This window comes from Macrobrachium rosenbergii, chromosome 16, assembly GCF_040412425.1.
Source record: "Macrobrachium rosenbergii isolate ZJJX-2024 chromosome 16, ASM4041242v1, whole genome shotgun sequence".
Classification (NCBI taxonomy): Eukaryota; Metazoa; Arthropoda; class Malacostraca; order Decapoda; family Palaemonidae; genus Macrobrachium; species Macrobrachium rosenbergii.
The window spans coordinates 38433572-38460811 of NC_089756.1; the positions used below are offsets into that span (position 1 = coordinate 38433572).

Genomic DNA, 27240 nt, shown 5'->3' on the forward strand with positions numbered 1-27240 from the left:
TAACAACTATTAAAAGGTGTAAGGCCCATTTGATGTTGTAGGTAATATCAATAACAATGGTAAAACGAATACAATATTGATGAAAACACTGCTATAAGCAAGAGAGTATCTCGTGTCACTGGTAGCTTTAGTAATGTACTTTCCACCAAACGATAAAATTATATCAAGTCCAAAGAGATACACTGAATTGAATGTCAATAAAATGGTGCTATCTTGTTGAGATTAAAGTATCTGCAAAGGCTATTTTCTTATTCAAGCAAAATTTGCAGAAGCCTTACTCAATGTTGCTTGTGTTTCAAAGTCACAAATACCGTTATTTCACATATGCCACCCTTTGCTTTTGCAGCTTGAAATTTAACAGAATTCTTAACTATAATGCAAGACAAAAGATGAACTCATTCCATATTAATGCTCTAGAAAGCTTCAAATAAAGTAAGCAGCAACATAAAGCACCTGTTAGTTGCCAACTACTAACATTAATAACAGCTGTCCATCAGTTACATACTAGTGTAGATCAACATACATTCACTGTTATACAATGTTGAGTTTCAATGAATAAATGCATTGCCCATTTATAAGTCTGTTCTCACATGTCAGAGTAGTTTCATTAGTAATAAGAAAAATAGTAAATTTCTATACTCTCAACTTTGGTAAAACATTGCTCTAATGCCTAAATGAAAGACAAGTGCCTCTTTTATATAGATATAGATATATATATAAATACTTTGGTTCCAGTATAATCTGTCATCACTGAAAAATGAGAGTTCCATGTCATGATATGTCAACGATCTTTCTCCTGATAACAAATTCCTTCTCTCATTGCTTATCACTAGAAACTATTATCACATACATCCTACAAGAGGATAAAAGCCTCTACCTTTTGCTCTTGTCTAAAAGGAATTGGATACAATCTCGCCTTCTTATGGCATTTGGTACATCGACAGGGGGTTTTCTAGATTAACTCTGGATGAGCAACAAGCTATACTGCAGATTCTAAATCCAATACGTCTACCCCCGGTGGAATTTAACTCAAGTGTGGTGCACATCCTTAGACATCTAACACGTACAAGTACGGCTGCTAGTAAAACTTAACGTACTCCGTCATTTTCATTCTGTCTGACTTGGCTAACAATACAAAACTTTGGACAGCCTAAAAGTAAAAGAAATACTTACAATACTTTACATTGTTAGAATGTAGCATGCTCATTTCAATACATAGAAATAAAGATGAAATGAAATAACATAAATCATTACAATACCAATAATGGGTTCATAACCCACAAAAAACCAGCATTCTGCTGTATAAACACAATCGCAGCATTTTGCTAATACACATACATCCACTTAAAAAAAATCTTATAAAACTGTGCAAGAGCCAATCTAATCAAATTAAAGCATTACCTCCTCCTCCAGTGAGGCTGGATGAAGGTTATCTTGTCACCAGAGTCTGTGTTACCAGGATGTCTGAAGTACAGATTTCAATGCTTGTGTGTGAAAAGACTCATTGAGTTTCCTGATACTCAACTCCCGATGGATACCTTTGTTGCAGAAACCATCTTGCCCATTACTGTTCAACTGGAGATCTGCTAGTCTTTAAAAATGGAGGAGTGCTGGAGAAAACAAATTTATTGTGGTGCAACACCTGTATATTATTTACTGATTTTTTTAACAAAGAGGCTTGGCAAAAGTATGTCCATGGGCAAGGACTCTTGTTTAATCTAGGTATTGAATATGTCAGCTCATTTTTCTGGCTGTGAACAATTCTGCAATGCTGATGAATTCTCAGGCACTGTATTTGAAAGGTTGGTGTTTTAAATCTGCTCAAAATTATAAATCCCCAGGTGTTTTGACCAGGTTGTTTACTGAAGCCAATCAGCTCCTCTAAAGTATTACAACTGTCCAGTATTTTCATTATTTACACTCCAGTTGAATGCACCTAAGTCTTCACTATTCTGATAGGATGTTTCAAATACTGCAGCGAATTATAGAGATTCAAGTACAATGAAGAAAGGAATGTCTTTTACAAAAGTAGAATTACCTAATCTGAAACAAAACAAAAGTCACAGAAGAAAGCGACTGTGATCAATCGCGCCAATATATCAGTGCTACCTGAAAGCAATCTACCATGCTGAATCTATCCCAAAGACATGTCAACTAGAACAGCAACATACAATTATGCACTTTAATAAAATTTTAAATAACTTCTGGAAGATTGTCACTGGAAGAATGTTGTGGCAATTACATAGAAAGAAACAATCTTTTAACCTAATACGTAATCATACCTTAAGAGCCTCATAAATCATTTGAGGATAGTCACGCATTTTTGAGGCTGAATAACCTTCACCGGGATTTGACAAAGAATAAAAAATCACTGCCAGAAGATACACCTAAACTACTTTCTGCAGATATGAAAAACTTAATAACATTAGAGCAAATTAGTGGATAACATTAAAATGAACTGCAACATCATTTCTATGTCGCACAATAATATACTGGAGACAACTGGAAGGATGAAATAAGCACAATTATCCAAAACTGCCATGTCAGCATGAGAACAAAATTTTCATACAAGAATAAAGGAAGGTACCAGTTTCATCCACTGACTCTTAATAGCTACCAAGCACCCATCTGCAAACGACGAAAAGATTTGAATGATAAAAGCTACCAATGTGCTGTACCCTGTTGTAACCAGGTGCAAATCATGATAAATCTTAATAATTCAGATTTTGTTATTCTTTATTCTAGTAACTGCCACATGCAGAAGCACTGAAAACATGCAAGAATATATCCAAATATCGCATTAAGCATGTGTTGGACAAATAAAATTAAGGTAAGTACAGTAATAGGCTTACATGCATACCTAATCCTATAATATCTACTCAAGTGAAATCTTAAAGAAACTGGGTTTTAGGGAGATCCAGGCACTCGCATACACCTACATCCCCCCAACGCAAAAAAAAAAAAAAAAAAAATCCCTAAAAGAAAACAAACTAAGAGATTATATGGTTTACTCTTTATCAAAAGAAAATAAACTGGAAGAGATTATATGGTTTATACTTTATCAAAAGATATGTATAAAAATAGAGTAACAACCTAAGAAGAAACCACTGCTAACTTTAAATAAAATGACCAAGACTCAAATTCTAATACTTCTACCAAAGCCTACGTGACCCAGAAGGCTATTGTGAAAACTAATCTGAACCTACTTCAATTCTGTTGATAAAGTTAAGAAAAGACTTGTCAAGGCACCCGATACCTGTTAATAATTTTCAAAAGCTTTCACAATAAAATCAAACTAATTATGCACTCAGAACCGACATAACGGAGCCTGTTTAAAATACGAATATATTAAGATGAAAGCATCATATGCATGCCCACAGGTACAACAACAGCTTTCTTTAACAAAAATAATTTTTAAAGAAAAACAAAGACAATCCAGTAAAAAAATGGAACCCTTCATTACCAAAATAATAAGACAACCATTTAAAATAAACTTAATGCCTGAATAACTAAGACAGTATATAAATCAACATCAAATGCACTGAGCAATTTATGCCCCCAAAACAAGAAACAAATAAAAGGTACAGATTATTATTTTTAGCCTCCCTATGCCAAAACACAACAGAGTAGTACAGTATTAGTAAAGGATATGGCAAAACTACTTATAAGACATATATCAGCATCTTATAATTAAAAGAATGCAAGGCATTATGCAAAGTAAAAGTTCTGAAGTTAACTTCCAATAAGAGTGTCTCAAAAATAAACAAATATTTCATTATGTTAACATTTCTAATCTGGCATTATATATTAACTTGAATTTACCAACTAATAATAACAATATCTGTATCAAAATTCAATGCCCTCCTTGTGGGCAATTGCAACTTCAGGCACAACTAATAACAGAGAAGTGTTCCTTAAATCCAATTAGTGTATCTAATGGATGACAAAAAATTTCAACAGCTACACCACAAACCCTGTCCGTCCCAAGAGACGAGTTACATTAAATGCAAAAAAAACAAAAAAAAAAAAACTTTAGACAACCAATTGTTTACTTGAGACTTAACTGAAAAGATCTGGAGAAACTGCTGAAATGTTACAAGACTGCCAAGGACATCAGTCGAAATGCAATAGAGTACCACTTCCTTAAGTCCATACCACACCAGCCGTAGGTCACAGGCACACATACATAAACTGAAGAAGCCTTAACCTTTCTTCTGGATTTATGGAAAGAAAATCATTTTGAACCAAAACAACTCCTAAGGCTAAATTATCACAATTGTCAGTGCTCATTCGATAAGCTTTGATTAAAACTGTAAGATTTCTGAATACACAATCTCTAATTAAATCAAGAAACATCTGTGTGAATGCAACATAAAATACTTTGCATATAGATCTTTGCATATTAATCAAATGTATACAGTACACTGTATTTGTCTTTTACACACACTGTACATATACAAAATTGTATACATACAATCAATGAATATTTTGATTAAATTTAACACCTAAAATTTTTATAATTTTCACTAGGCCAATAACAACACACAGACGCTGACATAACATTATATCACAATTGAAAGAAACAGCAACAAGGTGTCGCTGTTATAGGTAAGGAGGTACAAACCAGGATTTAGATCCTGTACGTGATTATTTGAACTACATCACTGCCAAGGGTCTATATATAAATATTTAATTTGCTATCTCAATATTCATTATCGATGTATTACTATGTAATCTATGGAAAACGTCGTAAGATTACTTGCATCGTTTATTAAGTACGTGATGTGGGCAAACGAATCCTTCCACCTCAATTCATGTGCTTCAGAAACTACAGTATACCAAGTAATCAGTGATGGGTATGTACAAGCAAAGTGTTTACAGTAATACAAGTAAGAATACTTTCTTAGAAAATATATATATATCACTTATAGTAAAAGGGAATAAACATATCAAATATGATCAGTGCACTCCAATGAATTTTACCTGCTACCCAACTTTTTATCAATTACTATGGAATGCAACAGAAGCCAATGACAACAACTCCCCTAATCTACAGCTAGATTTGGCTTATTAGTCCACAAACATCATTCTCATAAGAAGCTGTGTGAAAAATGGAAACGATAGAAACTATATAAAAAAAATTAAGCATTTGCTAAAGCCCTTCAACTGCTTTACATTGCCAAAAGCCAGAAGTAGAAAACATGCTCATGTGCAGGCTTAGGGAAATAAGCGACTGTGTGTATTTACAGACTCTCATTAAGCTTTGCATTTTAGCTCGTTAACTAGCATTTAACTTTCAATGGATATGCACAATTCCGATGTGTGTAATAAAACCAAAGTCCAATGAATAAACTTGGGTGACATTTACAACCTCAATATTATATTATATTTGGCTACTGTAGTCATTTTACGTTCCTGCTGTTATTTCATTGTTTGTTAACTTACACTGATTTTATTGGTCACATATGAACTTCATGAAGAGGAAGGTACACAAGCCTGTTTAAGAAGAGGACTGGCCCATCCTGTGGAATAAGTCGGAAGCCACAGGATGACTCAATCAAGTGGTACCACTCGCACAGTGGACTTCAGCTTGGTTCGTATGGCCCTTAGAGAGTGGTAGGTGGTCTGGGGGCTCTTTTCACAGATCATCTAAAACTGGTACTTTGAAGGTTGCAATGCTGTTCTTGAATTTTGATTACTCCAGGGCTTTCACTGCCTTTTCCAAGAACACATGACTACCACTCTCTTTACCCCCAACATAAAGAGCAAGGCACAAACTTTCACAGAGCTTCTGTCACATAGTCCTCTGCAGGAATGTCAAACCAACCAAAAAATGCTCCTCTTCACAACAACTACATCTTTTCCTTCAGAGCCGTAGCCAAGCTCTTTATTTGCTCATTCTCATGCTCTGAATACTTCTCCACGGCTTCCTTTAGTTGTTCTGTCTTCAGAAGTTCAAAAGTAGGTTCTGGAATGAAAAGCTCCATGTTAAATGACATTCTCTCAGTAATATAAAATAAAGTCTATGACAACTGGAATGAAAAGCTCCATGTTAAATGACATTCTCTCAGTAATATAAAATAAAGTCTACGACAACTGACTGATTGATTACTTGTAACAAAATAACCAGTCCTTCTTGGTTTGTTTAACCGAGAATGGATAGACTGTTGAAAGTTAATAATCTATTAATTGGTGTACTGCCAACACAATACTTAGTTTCCAAATAGCATGTCACATACTTTACAATATATAACAACTAAAGACTGAACATACCAGTTGGTATTTCTGCCTCCAGAAATAGAAATATAGGGATGCACTGTTGATGCAAAGGCCCCAAGGCAAATAACTTTAAAATATTATGTTCAAAACAAAGGGAAATTTAATTATCAAAAATTATTTGTGTACTATGTAGTTCAACATAACCACTGACAAAAATTCTACCCTAAAATTTGCACTTGAGAATAAAAATTAGATTTTATTTAATTGCTCATTAAAAATTAAATGATTAGTTATACAGAACATTACTCAAATGACGTGTCTCCCAAACTTGGCATTTACTAATATACTGGAATTTTACTGCTGACCTACATCCTTTGTATATGTGGGTCATACAAGAGTGAACATTTTAAAGGCGAGAGAAGATTATTTCAAGGTGGTACTCTTTTTGGTATAAAGAAGACCGCAGGCCAGCTAGATATGTTAATTGTTCCATCTGATTTTAAGATATTAATTATCCCATAAAGCCTGCCTTTTATTTAATAATGGGTTCAAGAAATGTTGAATAATCGCTAATGGGAATGCCTGTGGTAGATGCAACTTTAGGGGGCTAAACTGGAATCTTCCTTCTCTTTAACACCCACATTCACAAGAGCTGAAATTTAATAATCTGAACTGCTGATGTTATAGCATACAGTTCTACTTTTTCTACAGTTTTCCTTCAGCATTTTCTCTTTAACAAGGACTAAAGTACATGGGATCTTATTGCCATAAAATTGGGCTAATTGTCAGTACACTAATGGGTTTCTGGTAAAGAAAATATTCATAATTTAAAGGTCTTTTATACAGGTAATAAACTTCATATTGCTTTTATGCTGCCTGGAAAACACGAAAATAATAACAACAGTTGCTCTACTTACCATCTGCTGACAAGGCAGTCATCATTGACAAGATATTGACTACAATCTCCACTGGAAGATATGGACTGGGGTTACCCAGAACAAATGTAAGGACTTCAACTAATTTTGTATTTTCAACCATCTCTTTCTGGACATCTTTGGCAAACGCTAGCACAAGAGCCAAAGCAGCTTCGTTCACCATCACTGCATGCTCTGAGCCCAGCATCAGCACTAGAGGAGCAACGCATCCAGATGATACCAGACTCTTGATGACTTCTTCATCCCCCTCACAGTTTTTGATTGTCCAGGCCAGTAAACGACTCGACTCGCCCTGCACTCCTGGATGATCCTTAGTGTAACACCAATTGACAAGTCGGGTCACTACTTTGCTGTCCTTGCCAACCTAGACAAAAGGTATATCTTTTTATTATCCATTTTACATTCGCAATATGATGCAAATTAATAAAAAAAAACTGCTACTTAAAAATGTGTTTTCACAAATTAAAACAACTTTTTCATACAGTCCATGTAAAAGCTCTCCTAGCTGCACCAACTTGCTAAATCCTGAGAAGAAAAGCCTTATGTGTATACCAAGACCATGCCCTGCCATCTGAACCATGAATAGAGCAGGGAAGGGAGGAGAGCATTATGTTATGAATAATGAAACTAGCTAATACCAACAGTAATAATCTGGTTTGATTTGACTTATGTAATTCCAGCTGTCGAGCCAAGCACTGAGGCACATTCAGCACTGTATGTAATTCCAGCTGTCGAGCCAAGCACTGAGGCACATTCAGCACTCAGGACAGTGAAAAGAAAATGAATTATAAAATATACCATTTACATCACTTTACTCATCATTTTCAACATTCAGACAATTCCAGATGTTTAGTTTCTTCCTATGATGCTGACTATAAATAACTGCTGTCTGACATATAATGTATATTACTTCTGTACTCTATCTATGGTGAGCTCAAACATAAAAATTTCCAGCCACAGCAAGGAATACCACTAGCCGACAGGAAACACACTTGGTGGTAGCAACAAGTCTGTTGACAATGGCACTATCTGTCCATGAGAAATAACACGAGGCCACAGTGAAAAGACTGCTGCTTGTTCTACCTAGCAACACCTTTGTTGTTGACAGCTCCACGAATGGGTGACACAAACGCAGAAGCAGCCGGTGCAGCAAACATGTAGGTATGATGATGCCTACAAGGGAGACTCAGGAGAGGTAAACATTTGTAGAGGCAAGAAATACCATGGGAAAAAGAAAATCAGTGCTCAGAATGGAGTAGGCCAACTTCAAGGGAGTGTAGCCCTTAAGGTGGGGAGGTGGAACCTTCACTGAAGGAAACTTGATTAAGGTGCAACGAGACAAATCTGATGACTTGCCAGCAGGCATGCCACTGAGCAAACATGCACCACTGAATGAGGTGCCAATACTTGCACAAATCACTTTAATTCAAGCCAACAATGCTGCCTCTACACGAAGAGCACTGTAAAAAGGGATTCTCCTCTAATGATGACATAAACATACTACAGGACTTGCTGTCATTAACCACACGTGTACTGAGGCATAATGAACGCATAATGAATCACTTACCAGGAAGTGCAATAACTCTAAATTTTGAGTACAAAAACACATAATTAGCCAAAGGGAACCTTTACTGAGGTTGAGGCAAACAGGAAGTAAATGTAACTGAGCAAACATTAAACCCTTAGAACACCACACGGTTAAAAGTTACACTCGCAACCCATAACAATCGGTAAGAGCAAAACACTAAGCTAGAACTACGTAACATATGGCAAAGTGAGGAAAAACTGCAGAGCGCAAGGAACAGAGGGGGCAGCAGACTATTCATCACGAAAATGCCAGCTGCTAGCCATACAAAAACAAAAGGCAAATGACTCAAAATTCCAGGTCTCACATTAAATTACTGAGAAGTAAGAACAAAATGTACTAACAATGATAATCCATGAAGGGCATAGAACATTGCAGGTATGAACTGTACTTTGTTTCTTTAGGTCTGTAACCTTTGAATAAGTGTACTGGATTTATGAAATCAACAGGTTTGTACAGTAGTACCTCAGACTTCGAACTTAATCCATTCAAGAAGGCTGGTCAAAATGTACTGTTCAATATACGAAACAGATTTCCCCATAAGAAATAAAGGCACTCAGGATAATTCGTTCCAGCCCACCCAAAAAGTCCCCATTTTAAAATTTTTCTATTATTAATGTGTTTATTAAAAGCTAAATTAAGAGAGTATATGAAGTGAAATTTTAGAAAAATTTTGTTTCTGTGTACTAGCTAAAAATCTGATTTACAAACTGTTTGGTGAAAATGGCGCGCGGCTGGCCGGGATTGAGGGAGGAGAGACAGCAAAGGTTGGTAACAAAATAAATTTCATTCACATTTTGCAAGGTTAATCAAAGGAATCAATAGTGTGTGTGTGTGTGTGTCTGATTGTGTGTCTGTGTAAGTGTATGAGAGAGAGAGAGAGAGAGAGAGAGAGAGAGAGAGAGAGAGAGAGAGAGAGAGAGAGAGAGAGAGAGAGAGAGAGAGAGATAAGCATCCAGCAATGTGAAAACAATCCCTCACGTGTGTATGAAATCCAATACACATGAGGATTTTGCAAACAAGTAAGTAATAAGTAAAGAATGCAAGTAAGAAAAGGAAAGAGATCAAATAACTTTCACAAGGAAGTCATTTAGACAAACAATCCAAGGTGCACATAAGCACGTGTTTCATGATGCGGGGACGAGTTGTTATTAGTGCTAAAAAATCGTAAAATGCTAGTGTCACTCGATAGGTGTTTTACCGTAAGAAAGAAGTGATTCAGGCGAATCGAGTATAAATGAAAGCAAACGGGCAAAACATAGTACTAGAGCTGGGAAGTCTCCCACCCAATAACTCGCCACCGTTTCCTCCCTCTCCTTTCTACTGTCTCACTCAGCACAGTCACAAACACTCAAGTAAGAGCCTTTCGATTTTTTATTGTTATGTTATTGCATTTGATTGTTTTTATATTGTAAAGTTATGTTAAATTTATTGTGAAATTCCCTTCTTTCATTTTTTGATGTGAATTGCTAGTGCTTTTACGTACATACAGTAATATTTTTACTGTCTCTTCTCCTTCTCTCCTCAACAGTATAAACGCTCCCTCCTATCTCAAGTCAACTGTGTGTCATTGTGGTGACATGATTTTGTTCATGTTTTAGGTTAAAATTTATTGTGAAATGCTTTATTCTTTTATTTATTTTGTTGAATATGTTATCATTAAACTATAATACTGTATGTATTATACTTGTGCTTTATGTACATACCTGTAAAGGAAAAAACATGCGGGTTATTGCCTTTGTCTTGTAGGATGTCGAGTACAAGTATAACTAAGACAATCGGTCAGGTCGAAGTACAAGTATTTGTTTTACAAATGACAGAAAATTTCTTCGAAAATTTCGGTCGAAAAATGGAATGTTCGATGTAAGAAACGTTCAAAAAGTGAGGTACCACTGTATTCAATATGACCATGTCAGCATATATTTTTCAATCCTAGCAATATTTCTCTAGTTCCCCTTTGAAGCCAAATTCTTAGCTGAAATAAATTTTGAAAGCAAATATGATTCAGAGATGTACACATTACAGACGGATACCCTTAAAAGAAATATTTCCTTAAAATCTAATGATAAATCTATATGGTCCTCTAGCTTATATTGCCTCTTAAAACTTAAGGCTAAAAATAATCTCAAAATTGAACCACTTGGAGTTTCAAGGATTTGAAGTCTTACCTTGACTGCTGCTTCACTTTGCCCATCGATGATCATACGAAGAGTTGCCAGAAGCTTAAACACCACAGGGAAAGTCTCTATTGCAGTTGCCATGGGAAGCAGTACTTCCAGGACACCCTTTGAAGAAAAAATTTGCACTGAGCAAAAATGTAGTAAATGGATAAATGTAAACAAACATGCACGACTACAGAAACTACATTTATGATAGAAGTTGTAAAGGAACTAATAAACTGTTCCACGGAAAATATAAAAGTATGAAGCAAAGACTTTATAAACGTTTAATGGTGGTTCATAATTCAATAACAACAAAATGAAAATTCAAAAACTAGTATATTTACAAAGAATGCACTGAAGTACTAAGCCTTCCGTTACAGGGAGGATTGGTTGAATGTTTATAATTGTTTGGATTAGCTACACCAAAGAGAGAGAGAGAGTTCTATAAAAGCAAAGTCCTAACTGAAGCGACAGAGGATGCACCTCAGTCCACAGTTTTTAATACAAGATTCAGTGCATCTGTAAGAAATGCTAAATCATTTATATCCATCAATTACTCGCACCTACATCCATACACATTCAATAGCTTCACTAATGTAACCATCAACCAGTGATAAGCAACAAAGGTAAACTCACCTGCTTCACCAGTTCAGGTTTGTTCTGTCTGGCAATGCTGAGATTCCGAAGGGCAGACAGCAGAGCATGCTGTAGTCGAATGTCCCCTTCCCCAGAGTTATGGCTTGAAAGAACCTTGAGCAATTTTTCTGCGATTCCGCTTTCAACCATCTGAATACAGTGAGCATCTGAAATAGGTTATTACCGTTATAAGTATAAAAAGGCTGAACATTTAATATGGTAGATGAAACTAGACTTGTGGAGACAAGAATCCAGTGTGGACTGCCTGAATGATTAGAATTGATTTAGTACATGTAAAAATAGGATGAGAAAATATTGCTAATAAAATTATCATAATTTTTTTACATACCATGAAAACTTTTTTTACACCCCTAACTGCCCTGGATATATGAGGACCTGTGTTAATGTATATAAGGGGAGCTATTGTTCCCAACAGTATTCAAGCATAAACTACACTCACATGTTTACAGTAAACATTAGTGCAGACTCACCAACAACAATCTGTAATATACTATTTCTCAGTTCAGTACAGCAATACACAATGTATACTGTATGAACACAGGAAATAATAACAATGGAATATATGGATTCATAATAAAATGACTAAAGACAGTGATTTATCCAAAATCCATAATATACTGAGCTGATTGAATGGACGTAAATATATTTCTACTTACTAACTCATTACAGTATATTTATTTTATCATTATGTAATACAGTATAATGATTAATTACTTATATTCATGTACTGTACTTACATTAAATTAAGATTTTATAAAATGTAATATTAACCATGGTTACTGATTGTTTTGTTACTCCATATTGTCCCTGATTTTCCTTTACTCCTATCTGATGTTGTTACTATTAAAACCTGTCAAGGTTGAACATTCAGAAAAGCTTTTAGCCCAATTATTGGTCCCCAGCCCAGGTGCACATAATTCACATACTTCTTGTTATTTTGCTCTTTCGTATGTACATAAATACTTACTGTATGTCAGATAATTTTAAGAAATTTGACAATTATATTCTTGTTCCTTTCATTCTTTACTTTAAAAATACTGTCCTTTTTCTCTAAGTATTGTCTCGTTTTCCTCCAAACTGCAGCACATATGTCTACATTTAGAGCATGATAGCGAATGAAGCTTTGCTATCTGATAAGTGTTCAAAAATGTATATATGCTTCCTCATTTTTACCACTGGTGAATGAAGATAGCACCTTAGGAAACACTCCTTCCTTATTTTCACCAAAGTTGAATGAAAAATAAACACCTTTTGAAACTTAATTTCCAAGTCAACTTACCACTTCTAGCAAAGTTTCCCATAGCAAGAGCACCAGCTATCTGCAAGTCCTCTAAATCAGATGTGAGCCATTCCACTAACTCTTTGTACACGGGGCCATTGCCGCTGTCATAGATGATGTTCATACTCTCATCTGTTGAAAAAAAAGAAAGAATAATGATGAGAAGTCAATTATTATGAAAGTAACATCTAATCCCATATTCATAAACGTGTATAACATTTAGATTACTGTACTTGTTATATCTACAGCATTAGCTTGTGGAAGCATTTACATGACCATATATTTCTCATATTTATGCCACTTATGAAACAGTAGCTAAGGAACAGATCATTTCATTTGCTAGTTTACATCAATGAATAAATCTCATTAGTTATGAAGCTTCATCAGGTTTGACTGTGGCTCAAACCTTTAACTATGTTAATGCCACACATATGGGAATCTTCCCCTACCTGACAGAAACTATCAAACGTGTCGGTACTCACAGGCTAAAAAAAAAAAAAAAAAAAAAAAGTGGAAATGCTATTTAAACCAATAATCACAGCCAAAAATATCTGCATAAAAAAATACTTACCTCCAACAAGAATGAGGACAATAAGATCAGTGGCAGTCTTTATAATTGGTGGGGACAAGTCAGAGCTCGGACTGTTACGATGACGCCTCACTACGTCCACAACAGCCTCACAGATTCCTCCTTTAGCTACCTGAGTCTTGACACATTCTGAAAATAACAAACAGTTGGCTGTCTAATCCACTTTATAAAAATAACTGGTTGGATAAACCTCTGCTTACTAATACAGTATATTAGAATGTTGTCTAGTCAGAATAAGATGAAATCAACTGATAAGCAATCTTGCAAACCAACACAACTGTGTGTCAGAGTACAAATATCATTGACAAATGATGAAAAACTGAACACAAGTGCTCATAATCACCTGTTTCTGCAATATTAGTAATAAGCTCTAAAGCAGTCTCTGTAACCTCAGCAGACTCATTTATCTTCAGGACGCGTACCAACTGTGGTGTAATATCTCGTGACACCACTAATCCTCGCCCAACCTCTAAAATAAAAAAAAAAAAATGTATGAATTAAAGACATGAATTAGCTCTTATTAAACAACTATGACTATCATAACTGAGAATTGCTAAAATGTACTAATTAAGGACAGGAATTAGCTATTATTAAAGAACTATTACTATCACCATTGTGAATTGCTTTAAGCAATCCCATTTTGAAACTTTCCTGACTCATAAAAAAATGCATTCTTACGCATGGCAATAATTGGAAAATGTAAGGGTTAAGGCTGACCATGTAAGGAGAAAGTGAGTACAGGGATCAATTATAGTTAGGGGTTAATGGCACACTGCATAAAACCCCAGTACAGTACTCTCTATAGTGTAATATACAGACAATGCTACAGCCACAACCCTGTCCTGGGAAAGACACTGCTTACAAACAGCACAATGTGGCACACCTCAAAGCATTCTTTGCAGCAACCCTTCAACCAACAATGATGCTTCCTGAGATATGTCTCAGGTTCCTTTTCCTCTCATTTCAACTCAGCCATCCAAAGCTGTCTTAATTTTTTCCTTCTCCAACTTTTGCGGATCATTTACTACAAAATTCTTCAAATGAATGGAGTGATCAAAATACTTTATATAAAAGTAGTAATCTGCATATCAGCAGTAAACAAACCCACCATGTAAATCAAAACAAAATGATGATATCACTAAGCTCACAGAGACAAAAGATGTCTCAACTTATTGAAAAACCAAAGTAACAAGTCATTACTTTTAAGAAAGTATCATCTATTCATTCACATTTCATAAAAATGTAATGATGCCAAATGTGAATGGGTAATCAAAACATTTTGCTCTATGCATATGCAAATAAAACCAGGGCAGCACAAAGAAACATTATACATAAGCTATACACTATCATAAAATGTAACATATGAGACACTATATTCTGTAAACAGCTCCTTGCTTATTTATTTCCTAAAACCTGAAGACTGATTTATTGGTCTACCCAACTGGCTTCACAACATGCATCACTGCCAAACCGAAAATGGGTTAATCAATGCCCTAACTTGGATATCACTTTCACTGAACCGAAATTGGGTTAATCAATGTCCCAACTTAGATATCACTTTCACTACATCAAGAGACCCATGCCTCCTTCTCTGCCCTAAAGAAGGTTGTCTTATCAAGCAAATTGTAAAAGAGCATCGCCTACAGTGCCTTAAAAGTTGCTTTGTAGTCAATCCTTCAAGATCTTTGCAGCATCCCTTCAGGCCCTGGATGCAATACTCTCCAACTTTCACTTTCCATCAATTCCTTTTGATCTCTTCAACTTGTTCATCAAAGGATACTCAAGTTGTCTCTCCAATAAAACACTCACCTGTATCAGCCATGCAGGTGAGGGATAGAAGGACATGAGTTGGAATGTCTTCATCTTCAGCAAACTTGTCCAGATATTGGCACAAGACATCAACCAGTTCAGCTTCCATTGACTGATCCTGAAAAACAAAATGTGCCACTTAAAATACAAGATTCAGACAGGTTACGGAACAATTCTCCATAAGAAGGAAGTAATACATTATTCTGAGATTATTCTAGTAGTAAGTAAACTACTTACATTATGGTTTACAAGGTATCCTTTGAACAATCAAAGGCTATAAAAGGAAAAATGAAACAATCAAAATATCATAACTGCCTTTAAGACACCCAAGACTTCTGTTACACTTCTTACATACCTGGATAGTGTCATACGAGTTTAGGAGATTCAGTAGAAATCCTGTGGAGACAAGACGCAACTGGTGGTCGTCAGGTGAGTTTGGAAGATTTGCAGCCCTCTGCAGAAGACCAAGGAGCTGTGCAGCCCCACCAGACTCCATCACACTCACACGACCACCATCTGGAAGATAAACTGTAGTCAAGAAAACATTTAAAAATTTTAACAAAAGAAGGAGCACTGCCCAACAAAAGGCTATAAAAAATGCACAATCTTACTATGCTAATACAGCAACTAGAAATGCAAGGCTGAATGTTCAAAATACTAATGACAAATCAGAGAGCGAATGAGGGTATCCAGCATAGCTTGTGATAAGGTGCACTATACAATACCAACTACCTTGAGGCACTGTAACTCTCAGTAGTATAATGTCAACAATTTCAATTTTTCACTAGTACCTCCTCCATTCTTTTGAGGACCACTGGTGTCTCTCTCTCCAATTTACAATGTAACTGGCAAAACTGTGAAACTGAACCCCAACTAAAGTTTCATAACATTACATACTACAATATCAAAATACAACAGATACCTCCTTTCAAATATGCTACACCGCCTTATAATTTTGAAGGAATTTTGCACATAAATCAATGTTTTCCGTAAGCCTAAACAAACTGTTTGGTTGGGGTAGAGCAACTTGATTTCAACAGGTCATTCAGTGATTAAACACCTTACACTGAATGTTCAAAAGTATGACAACATGTTCAGTGAACAGATCATTCTCTACTGCTTGAAAAAAGGAAAAATAACTTGTTCAAAAGAACCACAAATCCAATGTATATTCAACGTCCCTTGATATGTCAAAAAACCAATTTTTCCCTGTTGCCTAGGAATTTTTAATGTCAACTGATAGAAGACAATGGTACTAACGATCACTATGATTTCTTATCAGTCACTGGAATTCTTGTTAATGCCTTTCATCTGCTACTGACATGAGCTATCCCAGCTGGACCTTAAAAGCAACCTCACGCGATGCATTTTCTCTATGATTATCTAGCTGCTGTTAACATTTCAATACTGAAAGCTGCATTTCCTATTTGTCCAAAACACACTGTAACAAAACAACCTTTTTTTTTCCCCTGTAACCAGAGACAACGACACAAGTCTGCATCTAAAAGTATGATTACTAGTGGACCAGACCTACATTGCCAATGTACAGAAACATCAACTCTATCTTACACAACATCATAAGAAAAGGGTTCCCACAGAACTGTTGTGCATGCAACTTGGTCACTTCAGCATGATCAAATGGTCATGAATGAATAAATGAAGCAGGGAATTTGGGCTACAAAGCTAAGCACTGGGGCACTTCCTGCCATTCGGGGCTTGAAAAAAAGGAATTAGCATGGCTGGACAGTATGATCAAGCAATCCAGAAAAGTAGAGATAAAGTACTTAGATGTAGAGGTGAAACTAGGACAAAATCCCACAATTGCACTAAGAATTAGTAGTTAAGAGAGGTTGGATAGCAAACTATGAAGCAAGAATGGCAGTAAAGTAAAAGGCTAAAGAGTGGGTGCAGCCAGGGGTCAAAGGGACACTGCAAACACCCTCAAATAATGTTGAGGATGCCCTAATGGCAATGTCCCTCTACTAAACCATCACACTGAGACCTACAGTGACTGCACAAGTAGCATCCATGGCCAACCCAGTCTCCCTTAGGTGGAACCTAATTAACAAGATATAAACTCATGATGTTAAGGATTCCATTACCTTTTAGGTGATAGAGACAGTCCAAAGTGAAGAAGGTTCCTCACATCCCTACTGTCATGGTTCAAAAAAGAACTACATTTTAATCAGTCAGCAGTCTTATTCAACTTTCAACCACGAACCTCCACACTCAAAGAACTGCATTAAGTTTGTCTATCTTGTCGGTAGCATTACCTTCAATATCTAATGTTCTCAAAACTACTGAGCCTTTCCTTCTCTGACTGAAAAGCATTTTATAGTCGAGTTCCCACCAAGCTATATGCAGCATATTTACATAAAATGAAAAAGGTGAAATGTGGATAGTAACCACAATATTACCAGAAACTGAAAGACTAAAGAATACTCTACAGTAGCCCACAATGAAATAGTTCACCTGCCAATCAGTAATCCTAGCTACCACCTACCTGGTGTTAATCACTTTAGAATGACCTGTTTGCTATCAAGTGACCTCCAACCACAGTTGGTAATTCATGGGTCTGCAGTTGTTTAGAAACTTATCTATTTAAAGTCTAATGTTATTTTCATTCAGAGCCTGTTAGCTGAAGTGAGTTTACTTTGCATTCTAGTGCAGCAGCGTCAATACATTCTACAGTAGTCATCATATATCTAGAATGAGAGAATGAGCGCAATCAGACAAGAAAAAGCAGGTAAATAACATAAAAAAAACTTGGGTATGTCAAGATAAGAATACCAAGCTGGGAAGAACTACCATGGTATATTTTACAGTGCCAAAAGTATTAAGCATAAAAAAAGGAAAATACTTGAGGAATATTGGCAAGGTCAACACGGCACAGAATGATAAGGCAGACAGTCCATAAGTAACCTGTAAGAAATAGAAGAGAAACTTACCATTAATGAGGAGGAACAATATTGAACAACACAGAGCAAATTAGCAGTTCCCATATTATATGTAACAAATGTCTATAACGCATTGTTCATGTAATATGTAACAACAAAAACGATGGGTATGTCAGCTAAGTACACTGTGAAATATGCTAGCACTCAAAGAAGTCTAACAAAAAAACACATATTTAAAGAAGCCTTTCGAAACTTTCTGTATCTCATCCAAACTATGATCAAATATTGTGATCTAAGGTGCCTCTAAGCATCAGATAGTGATAGAAGTTTATCTAGCACATACAGCACCTGTCCACAGCAAAACATTCACATTTATCACAACCCAAGTTCTCTACTCGCATAACTTCTCCAAGTGCTCTGGTAATACTTTTCAAGCATCAACACCCGATTCATGTAAATACAGTAAAGGAATAAATCCAACAAACAAACCAGACATGACAGTTATTCAGCATCAATGTGGGTGATTTATTCAAATAATCCCAAAAACTCATTAAGCAATGACTAATACGACACAAAATGATCCAATTTTTTCTCTGAATAAGGAACACTCCACCTGATAATAATCTAAAATTAAATGCAGTGTAGTGAAAATAACTTATTTACAATTGAAGCTTTATCCAGTAACAAACTTTGAATGAAAAATGTTGTCAAAGAGTTACATTTATGATTCTAATCTCAAATAAATGAGGACCTTGTTGCTATGCTCTTCGACAAACCTAAAAACTAACAGGTACATGATTAACAACAAACATTAAAAAATTTGCATTGCTGTGTATCACTTTTGCCCATTAAATCTTTAAAAATACTTTGGTCACTTGAGAAATACGACCGGAACTACCAAAACATTTCACAAGCTGAAGCCGTAAAGCAGTATTTATTTATGAAATACTTCTGTTTCCCCACATACCAATTGCTTACGAGCCCACAGTCCCAGACTTTGGGTGCATCAGACACTGTCTTTTTTAACATACAGATCAAGGACAGAGGTGCCCCGCTCATGTGCAATGGATCCCTGGGTTACATGTAGTTAATGTGTCTTTTCAAAAGTCAATTATCTGACCGCAGTGAACTACTTAACTACTTCATCAGTTCATATTTAGTTCTTTGTATAATACAGTGGGTGTATTTGCTTTCCCAGTGTTCACAAACAGGGGTCATTATTTTGTATTTTTGCCTCTCAAATAATTTCAGAGTCAATTTGTCTTCTATTTTTCAAGTTTACTCCATTTTTCTAGTGTTCTGTATTTCTGTTTTGAGCTTTCTCACTTCATCATTTTTTAAGGGATTGTCTATTGAACCATGGCATATTTACACTAGGTTTGTTAGGGACCTACATTTGTTGTGTAGCAAATACAAAGAATAGGATAGTATGTCCAAGCTCAGGTGTTCTACCTACCTCAGCCACCAGTACCTGCTTGCATCCCTACTAGAGCAGATGTTAGCCGCCCTTCAGCATACATTATTACCCAACCCCAACCCTGCTAGGCTAAGTTCAACAATCCTTCCCCAGCTCCAACAATAATGCTCACCTTCCCTGGAGGGGACTTCTGTTACCCTAACTATAAAACAGGTGAAGATTCTGTGGTGGAGCCATATTTGTAGTCTCACCCAGAACCACTTTAAGGTATCCTGAAGGCAAATTTGGAGAAGCCACAGAGAAATGGAAAGATGGTTTTAATGGCAGACCCCAAGTTGGAACCTTCTCTTGTGATGTCTCTTCATCCTTTTCTTTTCCCCAGAAGACTACTTCTATTTATCTTTTCTGTCTGTTAGACACTCACAGTGTCTGGGCACGCAGAGACCAAGGATGCAGGGTAGAATACAATGGGTTTGTGAGAATGAATTAATTTTGTTTAAAAAGAGGTTTTCATTTAAATATACTGTACAATACTGTATTATACACAGCATAGTCCTCATTCATTTGAAAAAAAAGCAACTGAAGATTTACTTCCTATAACAAACTCCAAGCTTTTGAAACTGCTACTAAATATGCCACCACCATAGACAAAAAGATGCCAGAGAAAAGAAAAATATTCCCAATAACATCAATACAAGGATTTAATGGATTGTTTCAGGAGTAAGCATAAACCAAGAAAGGGTGATAGAGAAGACATCTTTGATCCATGTTATCCACTAGTAGTCAAATTTATATACCATTCAAGTCCTAGCCTGTACTTTTGTTTTTCATAACACGACATCCTGTACAAAACACAAAACATACATTAAGCTGTTCTCTGATAAGTCATTAAAGACACAAAACCTGCAGCATAACTAGGACAACAATGTACTGTGTCTGGCTTCTTGGAAGCCTGCACCAGTCAATAATGAAATGATCTGTCCATGTCAAAAGGCAGTTATGACTGGAAGTCATTGCTATCTAATACTTTTAAGCCTTGTTTTACAGTGCTGACATTAAGCCATGAAGGAAGTATTTACATTTAACAAAGTAAAAACATTTAGAAAATAAAAAGACCCATCTTCTGTCATTTCGTCAATGCCTAAAATGTACAAGACACCAAAGATGACAGTAATAATGAAGACATGACTGCGGTTTGCATATTCAAACCAAAGTCCTTAATGGCCATTGTTATTCTCAGCACTTAATGAATAATATTTTGTTCTACTGAAAAATATCCAGTTGCTTTAAAAAACCTCTATTATAAAAACTGTAGTTATGGTAGTTAAACTAAACATTCATTGGAAACCCCGCCCTTTCACTAAAAAAACAGTTAGGCTGTCCTATACCATTACGGAGACCATACCTTGAAAGAAACTGAAACAGTACTCCATACAGCTATACTATGTTCAGAGCACTGAATTATAATTTAGGAAATCCTTGTGCAATCAAAAGCACTTCAAGAACAGCAATATGGTCAAATCCCTTCTGTGACAAACATGAAGCATAAAACTCAAAACTACACAGTGATTAGATATCATATCTGGGAAACTCAAATTCATGTTAAAAAGGGGTTACTCTAGTTAGTGAAACAATCTCATCCTCTGTCAGAAAAAACATCCTTCCGTAATTCCAGGAAGACCAGGAAAATGCAATGGTACAGGTTTTAACACCCAACAAAACAACTCAGCATTGAGGGGAAAGGCATGCAGTAGAATTGGACTCATTTTCAACTGAAATGCTCTCAAGTCTTACGAAAGGTGATATCAAACCACAGAAGAGGCCTTGCATGTTAATGTGATCGTGCGCCAAAGCACAGCTTTTCAGTGAAGCTGAAATTTGGCCACCCACCGTGTTCATAACAAATGTTGCCGAGAGCTCGGCACGCTTGCAGCGCCACACCAGTTGTAGTGCTGGCCATTTTCTCTACTAGTATTGGAACAAGGCCACTTGTAACACACCCTACGCGGCAACTTTCAACCTAAAATGAAAGGGTACAGTTTTAACTCTACTGAACGAACAGACATGTTCCAGTAATATAGACAGAGGATTTAAAGGGCAAGCACATGTACCTAGGGTACTCTATACATTTTTAGGATTGTTATATGCTAAGAAATATACTGTGATACTAATTATAACTGACACACAACCATCTACTGTAAGCTGCAAATTGCATATGAGCACCATCTTTCCAATGTGATGTCAGAACATTAACGTAAACAAAAAACACAAAGCATTTAATGTGCTTTGCTATCCATACATGGAACTTCTACTTAATTATATGGACTATAGTATTTTCTTGCATTTACAAACGCTGTAATGTAAACTCAAAATGTATTGAAAAACCTACTAATCTAAACCTCTATTTGAGGGATTTGTTCAATATATTTTTCAGCTGTAACAAGTAACGAAAGATATTACACTCAACCACATATACACCATCTACACAAAAATAAAATGAAATACAGTATATTCAATTTAAAAATACTTATTTTTTTTACAAAAACATTTCTGATTCTAAACAAATTTCTTTCAGTTGTTTGTATAGATGAAGCAAGGGGAAAAAGCTGTTTTAAATCAAGTTATCAGACACCAAAAAAGCACTTTACTGTTGAAAATTAGCACAATTGTTAAAAATGCAGTAGCATTTTCATACATTCAGAACTCAACAATCCCCTGATATAAAGCAAAAATTTTCTGTTGCAGACAACACCATCAGGCTGTTATGTTTTATCTAAAAGTTAAAAGAATATCTATTCAAACCACGTTGCATTTCACTGAATTCTACTTCCTAGTATATTTCCATAATTGTTTTAACCTACACTTTCATAAAAGTTATGTGCTTACCCTTTAACAACTTTAACTTTATCTATGGCAGTGGTTCTCAACTTGTTTCGGGTCATGGACCACCAGCCCAATAAAAAAATATTGTGGACCAATTCTGTTTTGAGTAACGATAAGTAAAGTACAGATAATTAACATTCTGGATTGAAATATGCTTCTTACACTAGAATTACAACCTGTTGATTTCCATTATATTTTTTTTAATGAGAATAATAACAACAAAATGAAGGGTCACTTCTTTATCTGGATAAAATTTACCTCACTACATATACAGGTGTGTGCCAATCTCCAGTTTATTACCAACAACATCATGTGGACCCCTTAAAATGCCAGTATTGACCATTAGTGGTCCATGGACCACCAGCTGAGAACCACTGGTCTACAGAATAAAAGTAAGAGAATAAACTTAGGATAAATTTTATATGCTCATGGTATAGGCGCTATCATATTAAACAACAGATTCATTACCAACACACATGAAACCATTTTGGGCCTTAGAGATAAGAGAGAAATTTGTATTCATGTAAATACCTTCGCGAGTTCTGCCACAAGTTCTGCACCCTTGGCTTGAGCCTCCTCTGACGAGCTTTGGATGGCGCTAGCCAATAATGGCAGCACCCCACCATTGACAAGTCCTTCACAAACCTCTGTTGTATCATCTGGAGGATAAAATCATTATTTAAATTCAGATTTTAAAATACACTGACAAAATATCTGTCCATTCAGCACAGGACTAACAGATGTGATTAACAAGATGTATTCCCTGAAGTATTTCTTTTACTAATTTAACCTAGAGACAAAGTGCAGGTACTTTCAATTTTAAGCATTTCTCCAAAGTATCATATACATGAAGATGCCAGCACGGATTTTGCTTCCAGTGAATCACTGAATTAATGGCTAAAACTGAGACTTGATTGTAGGCTCACTGACATCCACTCATTTCATAAATTGTGACTTTTTCATGGAATAATCACAAAACAAAAAGCATATACACTGTATCCACTGAACAGTACACAAAATAAAAAGGACTTAACAGTTCTTATCCTTGTAAATATCTACACGTTAGGAAAATCGTAACAATATTGTGGGAGCTGTACCTTCAGCACAAATTCTGTAACTTCAAAACATGAGTTATCAAGTGCATTTCCAAAAAAAAAAGAAGTTTTTAATGCTAAAATGAAAAACCCTATCAGACCTTTAAGGTTTACACTCAAGAATAATCATATGACAGTTCAGAACAGGAAAATCTAGCAATAGGAGAAAAAGTAGGATGTGTACCATAGTAACATCACCAGTACCTTCACTCCAATGCAAGGTCTAACTGCACATAATTTAATGCTTGGGCACAACACACGGCCTTATTAAATTTATGAATGCCACATGGCATCATCTGGAATACTGAGGTGAAATTTTATAATATACTTTGTACAGTAATCAATATAAAAAAATTAGCAAATAGTCATCCACATAAATATTACCTCTATTAAACTCTTTGAAGAAACTACCTACTGAAAAGTTACAATCATAACACCTTTCCTGTCAACATGTAAGACTAGAAAACTTACCTTGTTGATGTATGTGATCCAGAAGCTCGTCCAATGGCTCAGGGGTAGGGTTTTCCGAGGACACGCGCAACTTCTCCAAGCTCGCGGTAATTTCCTCTGTAATTTACATTTCATGTTAGTGTCATGTTAACTACTGGCACTAATAATATAAAAATAACGATATCTATCTGTACATATGCAAATGCATCTGTACATATGCAAATGCATCAAGAAAAATTGGCTGATAACTTTTTAAATTAGCTTCAAACAAAAAGAATATTAACAAACTGAACAGAAGAAACAGTGAACCATATATAACATTGGTATACATATGCTGTCACATGCTCTCGTATTAGTCTTTTAGTTCTATTAACAGTTATCTTCGTTATCACAGACCAGTGACGAATGTTTCTCAGACTAAACCACTTATAAGATTCCTTTAGTGTTCTTTCAGCTAGGTGGGTTTATAGTTTTATCATTTTTTCATAATTAAGACATTTATAATTAACCAATGATGAAGCTCTTACATATTTTTTAATTCAACCAAAGATATGATTGCTTCCGTTCTTTTGCTAGCCTAAATGATTTCAGTTTTGTGAAATTTTTGATTGGTTAAGTCATGTACACAGAATCTTTAATCAGAGTTTTGTTTTCCAGAGCAATACAAAGGGAACGTTCTGTGATTTCAGAAAGACCGTTCTGGACCAGTGTTGCTATATTGCAATACTTTAAACATGGTGTCTAGGAAGTAGGAATTATACAATTTTCAATATCAAATATGGTTTTACCTGACAGTTTCTGATGTGATTTTGATACATTTGACATTCATTTCTGTCATACATATTAGGTTAGCCTGTTGCAATCCTGTGGCTAACAATAATGGACAACCATACTTTTAGGGTAGAGGTTGGGGGTTCAGGGGCTAGCCCATACCTTATTGAGGCACTGACACAGGGTATGACTATTAACCAAAGTAGCCCCAGCAAGCAATTATAGTTTCTCTATGATTAAAGTAATCCCATGTCTCATGTTGTGGCCCCTCTACCCGCCCCCACCCACCATGAAGTAGGACTCAACACCATAGGTTAGGGAGTTCTGTTGGCATGCATCCTCTATATCTCCCTACAATCTATGGTGACCTGCATCAGGTTAAGTTGGGAGGGGCCAGCTCCCTCAATCACAGAGGGTGTGGTGCACTAGGTTAGGTTAGGTTGTGATGCATTCACGCATTCCACAAGTTTTTGCCACCACCAAAAGCCTTGATATCCCACCGGGGTCGCAGTTATTTTAGGCATGGCTGGGCGTGTCAAGGATTAACCAAGCATTCTGATGGAAATATCACTTTCATAAAAAATCACATATAAAACTATCCAGAAATGAATGATCTACATTGAAACACTTCAAAGTAACTTTTAACCAACCCACCCAAGTTGCTCTGGGCTAGCATCTAGCAATGTCACTGTCTAGGGTAAGATAAATCGAAAACTAGTGAAAATTTGCTGTTCTATTTTTACCAAAGGTAACCATTGCCTAGGCCAAGGTCACACCCAAATACAGCATCACTCAAACCTAATTAGTATGTCCAGGCTAGTTTAGGCTTTAGCTAACCTACATTCTGAAAGTTGCCATGCCCTAGGCTACCCTCTAGAACTAAACTAAGCTGTCCTATATAGGCTATGCCTCCCCAAAAAATTCATCATCTGTTAGCCTAGTGAGGCTATAATTATCATTCATTATTAAAATTACCTCTCTCGACAAGAAAACCTAACAAACAAACAAGCAAAGCCTACGGCCATCCTAGCCTGGCCTTAACTCAGCTCGCCGGTTCAAAATTCAAGGTTAATGTAAACCTTCAAGATAAAGCTTAATAAATTCCAACCTGCACATAAAGATATCACACCTAATCAGCCTTTGCCTCAGCTATTCAGCCAGCAACGCCTACGCACCCACACCCAGACCATCGAAACCCAAGGCCTAAAAACCAGCCTGCATTAACCAGTAGCATCAATTCCCGGCGGGAAAAACAGGCCAGAACCGAGGCCTAAAAAATCACCCTGCAATAACCAGAAACATCAATTTCCGGTGGAAAAACGGTAAAAGCCAGGGGCTGAAATCCCGCCTTCATTAACCACAAGCATCAATTCAAAAGCGGAAAAACTACGTCAGTTCTACACGACAAATCCAAACCGAGGCCTAAAAAACCCAGCCTGCAATAACCAGAAGCACCAATTCCCGGGCAGCAAAACAGGTCAGAGTCTTACGTTACATGACAACAAATGACACTCGAAAAAATCCTAGGAGCCCTATATGTCAACACCCTACTGAGCGAGGCCAGACCTATCGGGCCTAGAAGGAGAGGCCAGCAAATGCAACAAACAGGACCATTATGCCCCGGGAGAAGAGGCCTAATTTAATAGGCATAAGAGTCTAAACCTAAACAACTCACCCATCGTAGCTGTAGCTGTTTAGGCGTGACTAATCTACCGTGGAATGCGTTGTTAAGGTTTAGGGGCGGCCGGCGGCAGCAGCAGGGGCGTTCAATGACAACCCCCACCAACTGTTCTTTGTCTCTTGCCACAGACGAACCGAGAGACAGAGACACACACCAAAGGGGAGAGTGAGTGAGAGAGAGAGAGTGAGCGAGAGAGACAGAGAGGGAGTGCGAGACAGCAGATTCCCAGGTCCCCGAGGCTCTGTTGTGTATGTGTCTGTGTGTGAGAGAGGGAGGAGAGAGAGAGAGAGAGAGAGATCTTGGGATGCTTCCTTCCTCCAAAGACACGCCTTTACTCGGCCTCGTCCTTCTCGGGCCTCCTCGCCTCTCCTCCTCCTATTCCTCCTCAGTCCCCTCCTACCCTTCCACCTCCTCCTCATCCTCATCCTGCAATCCTCCCTCCCTCCCTCCCCGCCCACGCACATACAAACACACTCCCTGCTTCATCTCGCTTTATTGAAACAATTTCGTCTAATCTCCCTCCAAAATGGTGCTTATATTCTAACGTTCGGGTATTATCATAAACGAATATAAAAGTCAATGACGGGTAAAACTTGACGTGTTGTCAATGTTGTCAATTGTTGACAGAGTCAGTCTTGCCAGCCGGATGGATCTGACAGACAATTCGCCTCAACTTCAAAACGGGAACAGATTCAGTCTCGCCTGAGCGATTATGATGATGACTAATTTTATTTTCTTTTGGGCGAGGCCAAGCATTAGTTAAGAGTTGATGAGTAATAGTTTTTTCGGGGGAGGGGGCGGCGATTGGGGAT

The 27240-nt window shown here is 36.6% G+C and overlaps 1 protein-coding gene across 1 annotated transcript; it reads right to left on the reverse strand.

Moving 5' to 3' along the window:
* On the reverse strand, window positions 1-26830 carry vimar (visceral mesodermal armadillo-repeats). The gene is made up of 13 exons (XM_067118866.1): window positions 26423-26830; window positions 23998-24093; window positions 22964-23091; window positions 21440-21569; window positions 15591-15751; window positions 15236-15353; window positions 13770-13895; window positions 13409-13555; window positions 12838-12969; window positions 11538-11704; window positions 10908-11024; window positions 7137-7518; window positions 1-5968 (listed from the first exon to the last, which is right to left on the reverse strand). The coding sequence occupies exons 1-13, from the start codon at window positions 26424-26426 to the stop codon at window positions 5853-5855; spliced, it is 1824 nt and encodes a 607-aa protein (XP_066974967.1). The 5' UTR covers window positions 26427-26830; the 3' UTR covers window positions 1-5852.
* Between the last annotated feature and the right edge of the window lie 410 nt (window positions 26831-27240).

Bases quoted from the DNA above. Each gene is read 5' to 3' on its own strand.
- vimar (XM_067118866.1), bottom strand. The intron at 23,092-23,997 runs GTAAGTTTTCTA...TTTATCCTCCAG, and splicing joins GGATCACATACATCAACAAG to ATGATACAACAGAGGTTTGT. The intron at 7,519-10,907 runs GTAAGACTTCAA...CCTTTTGTCTAG, and splicing joins AAAGTGAAGCAGCAGTCAAG to GTTGGCAAGGACAGCAAAGT.